This window comes from Varanus komodoensis, unplaced genomic scaffold (assembly GCF_004798865.1).
Source record: "Varanus komodoensis strain SLA01 unplaced genomic scaffold, ASM479886v1 scaffold5, whole genome shotgun sequence".
Classification (NCBI taxonomy): domain Eukaryota; kingdom Metazoa; phylum Chordata; class Lepidosauria; order Squamata; family Varanidae; genus Varanus; species Varanus komodoensis.
In genome coordinates, this window is record NW_025336087.1 from 21,576,717 (window position 1) to 21,590,489 (window position 13,773).

The 13,773-nt window shown below is 38.2% G+C and overlaps 1 protein-coding gene across 7 annotated transcripts in view; it reads right to left on the bottom strand.

Moving 5' to 3' along the window:
* The window catches only part of FAM172A (family with sequence similarity 172 member A), a 312,125-nt gene that overhangs the window by 132,502 nt on the left and 165,850 nt on the right, over window positions 1–13,773 (bottom strand). The window contains exon 9 of one of the 7 annotated variants that reach the window (XM_044446035.1): window positions 3,687–4,040. The exons of the other annotated variants lie outside the window; for them this stretch is intronic. Within the exon in view, the coding sequence (XP_044301970.1) occupies window positions 3,837–4,040 (204 nt within the window). The 3' untranslated portion in view covers window positions 3,687–3,836. Of the gene's footprint in view, window positions 1–3,686; window positions 4,041–13,773 lie in introns of those variants that run through there. 7 annotated transcript variants of the gene reach the window in all.

The window sequence follows — 13,773 nt, forward strand, 5'->3', positions numbered from 1 at the left end:
TTAACACTTCCAGGGCAACACTTATTTCTGGAAGGGACAGTTTGCCAAAACTCACATAAAAGATTACTACCTCCTTCAAGAAATGAGAAATTCCTGCTCAGTTCAGGGAGATCCCTAGGAAGTTCTGCAGTGTAAGCAGTAAGTTCCTTTATTACGATGGCATTCAATGTGTTCTCGGTATCAGCATGAAGAAAAAGGAATAATAAATTGAAATAATTTTTATTTTTCAATGTAATCCCCCATAACTTAAATACACTTATTGCATCTAGAAATTAAATTTTCAATTCCCTGTAAAAAAATACCCTTCCTCCTTGTCTAAAAAATGTGCGTTAATTGCTGCCTTGAGCTCTTCATTATCAGAAAATTGCTTTCCATGAAGATCTTTTTTTAAATTTGGGAATAGGTAGTAGTCACTGGGGGCCAAGGTCCGGGCTATAGGGTGGGTGGTTTATTTCTTTGAAACCACAGTCTCGCAAAGCAGCCTTCGAAACACGGGCACGTTGTTGTGAAGAAGCAACACACCTGCAGTTAGTTTTCCCTGCCTTTTTTCTTTAATTGCTTCTATTAAATTACTCAGAGTGGTCGCATAAGATGCTGTGTTTATGGTTTCACCTTTTTTTGTGTACTCGATCAATAAAATTCCCTTTGAATCCCAAACACTGTGGCCATGATTTTTCTGGCCGATGGAGTGACTTTGAATTTCTTCGGAGGGTCAGCACCCTTTTTATGCCACTGCATGGACTCCTGCTTACTTTCAGGGTCATAGTGATGAACCCAAGTTTCATCTCCAGTAACAATCCGGTGGAAAATACTCGATGGATCTTTACCACAGAGCTCTAAAAACTCCCTACAGCACTTGACTCGCACTTGTTTCTGAGGCGCCATGAGCATTCGCGGCGCCCATCTTGCACAGACCTTTGAAAGGTTAAGATGGTCATGAAAAATAGTAAATATGATACCAACAGATAGGTTTGTCATCTCTGCTTAACATTTTGATTTGTATTCAGGCATCTTCCAATACAAGTTTCTCAATTTTTTTTACATTTTCTTTTGTAGTGGCAGTAACCGGCCAGCCCGAGCAAGGGTCGTCTTCAATGCTTTCTGTGCCCCTTTTAAATTCACTTGACCACTTTTGAACAGTAGTTAATGAAGGTACAGAGTCCTGGTAAATGGCCACCATCTCTTCATGAATGATTTTTTGACTTTTTCCTTGTTTTGTAAGGAACTTAATCACAGTGCAGTGCTCGATTTTCTTCAACAATGTCGTGTCAGTCATTATGGTCGTCTTTCACTGAGGATTCCTAGGGAACTAATGATCACACTTATTTGAAATTTTGCATGTATACCCTCAGATAGTGTCATTAGCTAATGAAATAATTAAATTACCTACATCAATAGCAAATCAACCCGATACCGAGAATACATTGAACGCCCCTCGTAAGCAGTGGGTCCTGCTTACACAGTGGAATAGATGAGATCCACAACTTGCAAAAGAAATTGGGTGTTAAGGACTCAGTAGAGAATAAGCACCATGTTGGATCATTGGTCTATAGGATCACCAAGGCATTTGCAAACTCAAAGTAAATGTTCATTGAGTTTGCACTGTTTAAATGCAAATATTGTGCAACTGAAGCTTCTCAACTGAAGCACATGGGAACATTTAAAAGGACCTTAAAAAAAACTGAGGTTTGTTAGAACACACTAGAGTATAAAAACAATCTGCACATTTAAGGAACTGATTTTGATTACTCCAAATTAAAGGATCTTGCATGATTGAATACTTCCTCACTAGGAAAAAGTATCTTTAACTATACAAAAATAACATGAGAAGCAAGGCTAGGCCTTCTTTGGGTCTTCTGCGTGATATCTAGTTTTCTTTGTAGAATTTGGGGGTTATTGTTTACTTGTTTAAAGGAACGAGTATTCAATCATACAATCCCATATCTGAAATCACAAAATTAAGTAAGAGTTGTATTATTTCATCTGCTTTTTCTGGCTGTAAACTGATCCAGCCCAGCTGATGAGAACCAGTGGAGACTACAGCTACCACCACTGGGTTAATGTTATAAAAGGAATATGTATTAATCAAATTCAAAGGAATGTGCTGTTAAATACTAGGGAAGCGAAATTTTAAAATGTGGGACCTGGAGGTTCAGAGGTACTGATGGAAATGTCCAAATAGATTTTCATCATGAAATGAAAAGGCATTCCTCACCTGTTGTTGACAGGACTGAAATATGTTGAGGAAAGTATTTATTGAATGTAGGTGTCATGAGAACATAAGGAGCTGTTTAAGCATCCTGTTTCCCATAGGGGCAAACCACTTGCATATTATAACCTCACAACAACCATTTCATGCCACACTTCTCCAGCAACTGGTATTCAGTCCCAAACTCAGATTGGACCTTTGTGTAATCACACTACATATTTCTAATTTTTTGAAACATGAACAATCTCAATGTTGACACTAGATGATGGCTTAATGATACAATCACTGTCGTCATCCTCTTTCTATGTTAAATAAATCTTTTGATTATCTAATTGTGTGAGGGAAAAAGAATGTGTTTACAGTAGCAATTTTACTGAAGCAAATGATCAGATATCTTGACCCTTTTACCATGCAAGTATTAACACAAACACAAACATTTTCATTACTTCAATTAAAAATATATAGGGAAAATAAATAAATTACAAGGCAGACAATCACAAAGTACATTTGAGAGTTCCATACATAGATACTGCCTAAATCAGTATGGCAAAATCTAGGGAGCAAGAAAATGAAAGGCTGCTTTTCTTGTTGTTAAGTGCTGTCAAGTTGATTCTGACTTATGGTGACTCTGTGAGTGAAAGCCCTCTAAAATGTCCTATCCATGACATCCCTGCCTAGCTGTTCTACATTCAAGCCTTAAGCTTCCTTTATAGAATAAATCTATCTCATATTTGGTCTTCCTTTTCCTCTTCTGCCTTCAACTTTCCCTAGCATGTTTGTCTTCTCCAGTGAGTCTTGCCTTCTCATAATGTGTTCAAAGTACACAGTGTGGTATTGTGGTTAAGACTGGGACTCAGAAGATCTCGCTTGCAGTCTCTGCTTAGTCATAGAGCCAACTGGGTGACTTTGGGCAGTTACAGACTCTCAGCCCATCCTAGTTCACAAGGTGTTGTGTGGGGAGCAGGAGAATGATGTAATTCTTTTAAGAAAAAAGGTGGGATACAAATTTAATAAATAAAAAAATGTGTCAGCCTCAATTTTTTCATTTTTGATTCAAGGAAAAGCACTGGCTTGATTTGATCTTGGACAAACTAGTTAGTTCAGGGTATTTGCAGAGCTCTTCTCCACCACCATATTTTGAGCACATTATTTTTCCCCCCAGCAGCTTTCTTCACTGTCCAACTTTCACACCCATACACAGAGATCATGAATACAATGCTACGCCCCAGTGAAACATCCTTGTATTTGACTATCTCTTGTTTCTTTTTTGTTGCCCTTCCAAGTCTCAGCCTTTGAATATCTTGGCTGCATCTCCATTTGAATTGATGATCGAGCCAAGGTATACAAAATCTTTCACAATTTGAATTTCTTCATTGTTGACAGTAAAGGGAGCTTCAGCTGTGGGGTAGTATAAGAACAGATAAATAAATAAAGTTCTGTAATTCTTGTGCAGTCATGATTTTTGTTTTCTTAATATTCAGTTGCAGTTTTGCTTTTGTACTTTCTCTTTTCACTTTCATCAGGTGTTGTTTCAAGGTACTGCTACTTTCTGTCAGTAAGAAGGTATCATCTATGTATTTTAAATTGTTGATGTGTCTTCTGCCAATTTTCACTTCTTCCTCTTAGTCTAATCCAGTTTTATTATATTTTCTGGGTGTGGACTGAATAGATAAGGAGATAAAATACACCTTCGTCTGACAACTTTGCCAATAGGAAGCCATTCTGTTTCTCCATATTCTCTCCTAACAGTAGGTTCTTGTCCATAATATAGGTTACTTATCAGGATAATCAAGTATTGTGGCACATTAATTTCTTTCAGGGCCATCCACAGCTGAAATGAATAAATAAATATTGTCTATAAAGCACAAACAGATCTTCTTAAACTCTTTGGTGCACTCCAGTCTCCAATGTACATTTGAAATATGATCTCCAATACCTCTTCTTTTTTGGAATCCAGCTTGAACATTAGGCATTACTTGTTCCATACTGGATAATAAAATGAAAGGTTGGAAATGGCCAAATTAAGAAAGACTGCAGAAGGAACCAATAAGAATAAGTTTCTCTCATTGCTTATACTAAACAACAAGCTGGCCATGAAGCTATTTAAGAAGCCAAGCATTGACAAACAACTTGTTTTGACTTTCTAAGTTGCAGAAAGCTTCCTGTCTATATGGTTAAACATCTTGTAATACCTTCTTTTGGCTAGCATTTGGTGGTGGAACATATTTTAGATACCCATAGAGCACACAGCCTGCTCAGAACCCAAATTCTGATAGACAGTAAATCTGTGCACAGTTGAGGGTACAATAAGCTAACAGAGAAAGTGCAGAGGTATGCATTCCTGGCTTGTAGTAAGGATATCTGAGGGATCACCAGTCTTCATATGTCCCTGCCCAATCACTAAGATCCTTATCAGAAGCCCTTCTCTGGTTCCCTCTTCCCAATGAAGTGAGCGGGGAGATGGCTAGGAGAAGGACTCTGTAGTAGCACCCCAGTAGTGGAACCTTCTGCCAAAAGAAATTCACCAGGCATCTTCACTCTTCTCTTTTAGTTGCCAGCTGAAGACATTCTTATTTTGTAATCGTTTTGGGAGTGATTTTATAATTGCATATTGTTGCTACTGATGCGGTGATGGGTGTTTAGTTGCCAGACAATATTTATTTATTATGTATTATTTCAATGATTGTTTTAAAAAGTTTATTATTAATTGGTTAATTTTATTGCTATTCTTTTTTAAGCTGTTTTATTATCTAGCTGTTTTATTATTTTACTGTTATTTGAACTGTTTTATTGATATTTTACTTGCTGTTATGTAAGCCACTGGGAGCCTTTGGTTAGGAGGCATGGCATACAAGTACAATAATTAAATAAATAATTCTACACAGACTATTTTTAAATGGGTACATGCATAGATCACAAACATTTTTGTTACGAGGAAACAGTATTGACTACATAGATTACCTATACAACATCAGATAATTTTTTCCCCCCTAGATCATACCTAGAGAAAATATAGGTAGTTAAAAATAATGCCACATTAAGCATTTTTTTACCTTCTGATTTGAAGACTTGTTGTTCCTTTGCAATTGGGTGCCAAAATGTGTTGTTTGGAAAATATGGACAGAGTAGTAATCTACATCAAACTGTAAGCCTCTCTAATTGTTGAACAGGAAAGTTAAAATCTAAAATCTCATTTGTAGACTTTCTCTATGTATACTGAATAAAGGATTAGGGTTTGTGTCATTTATACTTTAGGAAGATTCTTTCACAGTAGGAAGCCAGAGCAAGTTGTGTCATGAAACCCACCCCTTTAATAAACATCCTGCTCAGGGTTACTCTCAGTTTTTACAGAAGGATAAGTCAGCAAGGCAATCTGCCACCATCACCTTTCCTTCACAAAGCAGGGACTAGGCCCTCCTCCCCTCACAACAGCCATTCCAACCAGCTTCCTGGTAAGCTGAAGAGGAAGTCATCTGTCACTACCTCCATATCCTCAAATATCCTTTTAAGGCAATGTTAATATAAAAATATATTTTTATAAATCTTCCCTTCTCATTATCTATTATTCCTTATGTATCATGCTTTAAATTTAGATTATAGGTTTGTGGACAGTTACTGTTATGCTACTTATTTTTGTAAATTTCTCTGAAAACCCTACTTGTTAAAGGATGGGGTAAGTATGTTGCAAATAAATAGAAAAAAATAAACCTCTGGGTAACCACTCAAATGGACATTGTGGGCATAATCTACCTTGACTTTCTCAAAGCTTTCAACCTAGTGCCCCATGACATTCTGATAAACAAATTAGCAAAAACTGGAGCAGATAGAAAAATTATTAGGTGGATCCAAAATTGGATGCCAAATTGGACACAAAGAGTACTCATCAATGGCACCTCCTCAGACTGGGTGGAGGGAACAAGTGGGGTGCTGCAGGGTTCAGTCCTGGGCCCAGTGTTCTTCAACCTCTTTATTAATGATTTAGATGAGAAAGTACATGGAAAGATAATCAGATTTGGAGACAAGACAAAACTGGGTGGAATAGTGAACACCCTAGAAGACAAAATAATGATCCAGGGTGCTCTTGGGAAACGTCAATGCTGAGCTGAAAGCAACAGAATGAGATTCAGTAGGGACAAGTGCTAAGTCCTTCACCTAGGAAAAAAGAAATCAAATGCATCGGTACAAGATGAAGAATACATGACTCAACAGAACTCAAAAAGAATAAGACCTTGGAGTTAATTGTGGACAATAGGCTAAACATGAGCCAACAATGTGATGCAGCCACCAAAAGGGCAAATGCTATTTTAGGATGCATTAACAGAAGTATTACTTCCAAATCACGAGAAGTAGTAGTTCCTCTATACTTCTCAATAGTCATACTTCATCTAGAATAGTCCATACGGTTCTGGACACCAAGATGTAAGAAAGATGCAGAAAAATTAGAAAGGGTTCAAAGGAGGACAATAAAAATGATCCAGGGTTCGGAAACACTGCCTTATGAGGAGAGACTGAGAGAACTGGGCATGTTCAGCCTTGAGAAGAGAAAACTGTGGGGTAACATGATATTACCCTAAAAGTACCTCAAAGGCTGTCACAAATAGGAAGGTCAAGATCTCTTCTCACTGATTCCGGAGTGTAGGACACAGAGTAATCAATTCAAGTTGTGACAACCCAGACTCAGGCTCGTTATCAGGAAAAGTTCCCTGACGGAGCAATGCGACAGTGAACTCAGGTTGCCTACAGACATTCAGAAAGAGTCTGGACAGCTATCTGAGTGGGATGCCGTAAACTGGTGTCTTGCAGCAGCAGAGGGTTGGACACAGTGGCCTTCATGCCCCTTCCAACTCTACTGTTCTATGATTCTAAACAAATAATAAATAAATAATGAGTCAGGAGAAGTGCTGTAAATGTGGGGTCCATGGAGTACCAAACTCCAGTTTTTAATAGCTTACATGGATTTCTATGAAATAATTAATTAATTACAGAATTATAATTTCCAAGCAATTATACATGGGGTATAGCAAATGGAGCAAATAATCCAATAAGTATCCATTTGAGTTTGGTGTCTATATGTCACTGAATGTGTTATAAGATCCTTAGATCCATTACATTATAGCAGATAAATTTTTGTCCTTCCTGCTTTGTAATTTATTTCTTTTTACCTGTCAAAAGAGTACAGAGAATCTGTTTGCCATTTTATCTGTTAATTCCCATGAAGTAAGTAAATAATTTTAAAGAACGTGTACATCAGTTCTTGTATAAAATTTATCTATGCAATAAATTGTTGCCCCCACCCTCCAACAACTACTGGACAGTACCAAAACATTGGTTTAAAAGAAGCATTAGCTGTATTGCATCACCAATGATTACCAGAATTAGACAATAAACATGAAACAACTGTTCAGTCCATGCAACTGTTCAGTCCATGTTTTCACTGAATAGATGCAGCCTAAGATCCACATTCACAACAGGTAGATGCCAAAGTGGCAATCCACTGGTTGGGTATTTTGTGGTGGTGCCCACAGCAATTTCTCACATTTCAAATGAGTCACATGCCCAATATGTTTGGGGATCCCTGGTGCAGAATACTGATCAAGAATCTATAGGATAATTTAGATGTTGAGCTCTGAGGCAGGAGACAATGCTTCAACCTTGGAGCTGGGAATTAGAACTCTGATCTCCCTTCTTCACCTCTTCACAGCCAGACATTGCCTGCAGTCTGAGGTCAGGAAAATGCCCTCAGGGAAGGGTAGAAGGGCATGCTTTGGGCTGCAGAAAGAGACTAGACAGAATAGGATATAAGTATCCTGGAGCGTCTTCATCCTCCCTTATGTATCCTTATGCATCCTCATCCTCTGAAATGCCATATTTGGATGTCTGAAAACAGCCATCTAGCAAAACTGCACAGTGGGAGATAAAGATCACCTCCAACATTCTTCCAGCTCTGCACTGGGTGAGTCCAAGTCTCTGAGTTCAGAGGCTCATGCTCATCTCCATAGCATTGTACCAAGCTAAGCTATGAAACAGGAAATCTTTACTTTGAATTTTGCCTGTGCCATAAACTCATTAAGTGGGCTGTGATGAGCCACTCACTTTCAATCTGAGCCACCAACATAGCCATTAGGTTTTGTACAGAACAAAGAACACTATGAGAAGCTCTTTGAATATTCCCATACTGTAAGAATATAACTAGTGGTTCTCACTAGTTATAACCTTTTTCTCTCATAAAGAATGTTGATGCGTACACATGTTTAAGCTTATTGGGTAATCTGGGCCACTTAACAAGTGGGCGACAATTACAGTATTTCTTCTACTTGTTTTCCTTCCCAGTAAGGAAGTCTAGAAGAATGCCATAGTCAATGGTATTAAAAGTCACCAAGAAAACCAACAGGATCCTACTTCCTCATCTATCATCCAGTGAAGGCTATACACCAGGGCAACCAGGGCAATTCCACAACTAAGCTGGAAGATGAACTGAAAAAGTTTCAAGTTGTCTTCATTAAAACAACAACAACAACAACAACAACAACAACAACATGGAGCTGATTTGCCATGAAGATTTGATCCCAGACAGTAGTTCAGATCACATGAACAGACTGTTGCTTTGTTCAGGAGGCGTTTCACCACAGGCTCTTTCAGGGACACTGGAATTTTCCTCCCCTACAGTGAGATAACTATTAGTTCTATGTATCTGGATGGGCATGAATCTAGAGAGTACACACTAAATCTTGTCTCTCCAAGCAAATAGCCTGCATTCTCAGGTTGTATAAACTGAAAACATCTGATCAAAATTACCAAATGAAACCCTAGTGACTACATCTTTTGACAAAACCTTGACATCCAATTTGGAGTGCTTGTGAACAATGTATCTGCAAAGTGCATTGTGAACTGTCATAGCAGCCCTCCGAGAATTCTAGTTTTTCACTGTGCTGGCCAGATTACAACAGGCAGTTTACTACTTGTATCTGCTCTGCTGGATGACACTAAACAGAAGAGTGATTTCTTCACTGTCATCAGTGTCACAGAACAGACTCTAATGGACTAGCTTGCATTCTGTTGAGTTCTCCCTCATTTCTGCTGTAGATGTTCTTCACTCTCAAATCCTCACTGTACTGAGGACATGAACTGGTTCTACAATTCAGGAGGGGATGTCTAGAAGGAATCATGACAATAATCAAGATCATCTCTGTGTTCCAGAGATGAAACAGGGGACCAGCAGGATCACCAAGAACAGCAACAAAGAGACTCCCAGGGATGGATCAATGAGCCTTCTGGAAAGGACAATTTTACTAAATTTTCCACCCTAAACTTAACTACTTATACAGCCTACTAATCTACTATGTTTAGTTTTCTTTTTAAATTATTGCAAACAACAAACTACTAGAATTGTATCTACTTACAGCCCAATCCATAGGAGTACATTCTCTTCCCACTTTCCAACATGTGCATATGGTTATGCATGGGGGAAACATGAGGGAATAATGTTGGAAATGGAGGTTGGTGCACACTTTACATATCCCACGTGCCATACAAATTACGAAGAATTGAAGCACAAGTAAAATGCATGCAAGTGAGGAGGAATGTCACAGCTTTCTAAGAAAACAATCAGACCTCCCAAAGCCCTGTAATACCCCTTATCTTGGGTGTATATTTGCATTTTTACATAGGAAGGAAAAGAAGAAAATTGCACCCATGCTGAAATGAACACAAACTTGTCATCCTGTGTGAAGCTGTGATACTAAGCTAACATACATTGTTGATGGGGCCTATGAAACTAAAATATGTAATAATGTAGGATTGCATTAGTCTAAAAGCAGGAGTCACCTCTTTTTCTTTGATATGAGCTATGTAACAGTAGGAAGTTAGCCTGAAAAAAGAAGTTTCTATTCTCTTTCACAATTTAATCTTAACAGAATATAATTCAGTTTTATCAGAACTATATAAAAGATTTCTCAGTAAAGGATTAGAGTACTGCACATGACAGTATAGCTAGCAATTCCATTTCTTATGTAATGGGTTTATCAAGTCAGCATTTAAGGATTTATACTAAGTGTCTTTATAATTATGTTAATTGGTAGATAACACAGGTCAAATCTAAACTACTCAATATTTTCAAATAGCTAAGCAACAGTAAATAAGATATAAAGAGCTCTGCATACATTTTGCATAATCAGAAAGGTTTAACGTGCTTTTTTATTAACACTGATTTAATATTTAAGTTCCTGTGAACTCAGGTTAGCAGCAACATCTACCTGTGGACACACTAACCATGGAGTAGTATAGAGCAATCATCAAGTAACCATCATGTTTTACCTGCTTTTTTCTTAGACAACCAACCAATGATTGGTGCCATCTATCCACCAGAGAAGAGTGGATGGAGGAGCCAGCTTGCTTAAATCCTACCCAGGCTCAGACCCATATGCTAAAACTATTGTTTAGTATTATATCCAAATGAGGCCAATGAATCAGACCACTGCCTTGTATAAGCAATGAGGGTGCAACCCTATGCTGGTAGATGCTGCCTGGCTGCTCACAGGAAAAGTTGGAATTGCCACCTGCAACCCCAGAAGAGATTGCAGAAGGGACTCTGTCTTCCCTCCTGCCTCTTGGCCAGCATGGTTCTTTCTGTGCTGGCTGCAGCTTCAAAAGCAGAGGACCTTCTTTGGAGCAGGTGCTGGATAGGCATTCCACAGGAGGGCAGGAGTGAGGTACAACTATCCTACCAAAAATCCAGACAAAGTCTCAGCCTTTCTTCGCAAGCAGGGGCAAAACACTTAGACCAAAATTGGCCATTTAAGTCTTTTGCAGGGTGAGGAAAGTATGGAGATAATCTTTGCCTCGGCTATCCCTCAGCACTTGACTGGCTGTCCATAATACGCTGAGTTCAGAGGGCTATGAACAGCCACATAGGATGGCGCCCTGAGCTTTCTGAGCCCAAATAATTTTTAAACAGCAGCCCCATACATCATCTAATGATCTGTTTCCAAATAGCTCAGAAAGCTTACAGAACAATCGCAGTTGCAGGGTTGCCAGAAACAAAATTCAGTAGGGAAGAAAGGAACATATTCAAGCACTTTTATACATTGGAGCTGCTTCTTCGGCATCTGCTTTGTTCCAGTACTCTTCCTTGCTCCTCCTGAGCATTCACACATCCAAATAAATCACTTAGTTCCAATACCATGATTCATATTATGAAATACTTCAAGCTATTCTGATTTTTATTCTCTTCTGAATGTTTGGTTATTAGAATGAGGAATATCTGGAACTTAAGTGTGTAATGTACACTGGGTTTGACCCCAGATGTATAATGTAACAATGGCTACTTAGGCATACAAATATCAGGTGAACTTGTAGCCTTAAATCTTGAATGGCCCACTTTTGATGATGTTTTATATGATGGCCCCTGGGCTTGAAACACTCCTGCTAGAGACTCCGGAGAGCCATTGCCAGTGTCAACAATACTAATGAACCAATGGTTTAACTCAGTACAGGGCAACTTCTTATGGATGTTCCTAGATTCTTTTAGCATGACATTCAGTTTTCTATATTCAGGAATTTTGTTCATATGCTGGACCTTCCAGCCATTTGAATCCTTACCTACAGTTGAAGTGATAATAGTCCAGAGACAAGTTAAATATGTCACCAACTGTTTTTGAGAACATGGCCATAATAGGATAGGAAAGAGCTTTTGCATTCTTTTATGCTCCAGGGATACATCCTGCCACTGAAAACTAGCACTAGAGATTAAACCCCAATGAGCCTTTGTTGAATGAAATACTGCAGCCTCTCTTGATCTTTGCATCTCCTAAACCAGAAACGAGCCCTGCTTGCTTTACGTTGCATTGTATTTTTTCCAAAGCCATCTCCATTTCTGATACTTGAAACATTTTTATTTTTTAGTATATTCCTGTTCCAGTGGATTTCCTAATACCTTCAAAATTTCATGAAAAGAGCATTCTAATTCTGATATCCTAAGTAAACTTATAAAATAAGTTATATTGCATTCAAGTGGCATTTTCATTTGAGTAAATATGTTTAGAACTGGACTGTAACGAAGTCTGATGGTTAGAAAGTTGAACTCAAGTGATCTAAAGTTTAGATCTCATGTAGCTTTGAAGATAAATAGACACCTTTGGGCCAGTGTGCGCCGTCTTAACAGCATTATGGGCCCTGGGCAAAGCAGTGTACTGGGGCCCCTACGACAACGACAACTACTGTTGATTTTGGAAGTTTTCCAATTTTCCAAGGGTTAACATACACAGATTAATATGGGGCCCTGGGGCACTCACTCTTTGTCTAACTTGCCTCACAAGGTTGCTGTCAGGACAAAATGGAAAGGAGATGGATTAAGAATGCAGTTGCACACTCTTTGAAGGAAAATGTGTGGAACATAAATGTGTCGAACAAATATACGTTTCCATCTCATAAAATGTCTCAGAAGTCTCCCTATAACATATGCCCCTTATTCAAATGACCTATATTCTTTAGGTGCAGCCCAAAGTTTGAGAAATACTGTTGGATGGGAGCTATAGGAATTTACAGCAAAAAGTAAGGAATATTATCAGTGTTGGTGAGTTGCACTTCAAAACCACCACAATGGACAGCTGAGGGCCTAGACTGCTCAGTGTAAGCACTACAGTTTTGTTACTGGCCAAACCATTACTAGAAGCTTTAACATAAGTTTGGCATCATAATGTAGTCACTACATGAACCAAACTCTCCTTCGCTCATGTGCATAGGTGCCTCCCCACCCACCACCTGCCTCTGTTTGGAGCTGGTAGTATCAATATAGCTTATGTCCGTTTACCTAAAGAAAGATTCCATATATTCACCAAGTCAGTGGAACATTTCAGAAACTTCTTAGGACTGATTCATTTCTCATGCTTGGATACAGACATGTATAGAATGGGATAATGTAAGATAGCCTACTGGAAACTTTGGTTAAGAATGATAGTTATGTTTGAAATAAGTAAGTTTTTAAAAAAACCATTTGTGTACATAGTTCCTTTTTTGCTTCTCTATTGAAATCTAGAGCATAATTTCCTCAGGATTCGGGCCTTTCTTTTTTGCTTATATCAACATTCTAAGATATGTCAATGGTAATTCAGAAATAATAGAACTGTGCTTTGTGAACTTATTTTTAACAATTGTCTTTTTCTTTATTTACATACTTCAGAGTAATGATAGATAAGAATGTAATTAGAGCCGTGCTATCTGTGCCCAGGACCTGGAAGGCAAAGCAAGAGGTAGGGGCTAATAATGTCATTTCAATGATAGTGTTGAAGAAAATACTTATGTGATACAGTCTGAGTTTTAAGAATCATTGTAAGAATGCTGTGACATAATCTATTTCTAGTACTGTATATTGAGGATAATAGTTTACTTTTAATCATATATTAGGAGCACATTTGATATCCAACTTTAAATTAGTGTATCTCAGTGTATATAACATGCTAGAAATAATTTGCTAAGTTATATTTATGAACAGAAGTTCAGTTTCCACACATTTAAGTAACATTTAAATCAATTATTTATTTTGTAGTTCATGACCCAGAAGGACAGGA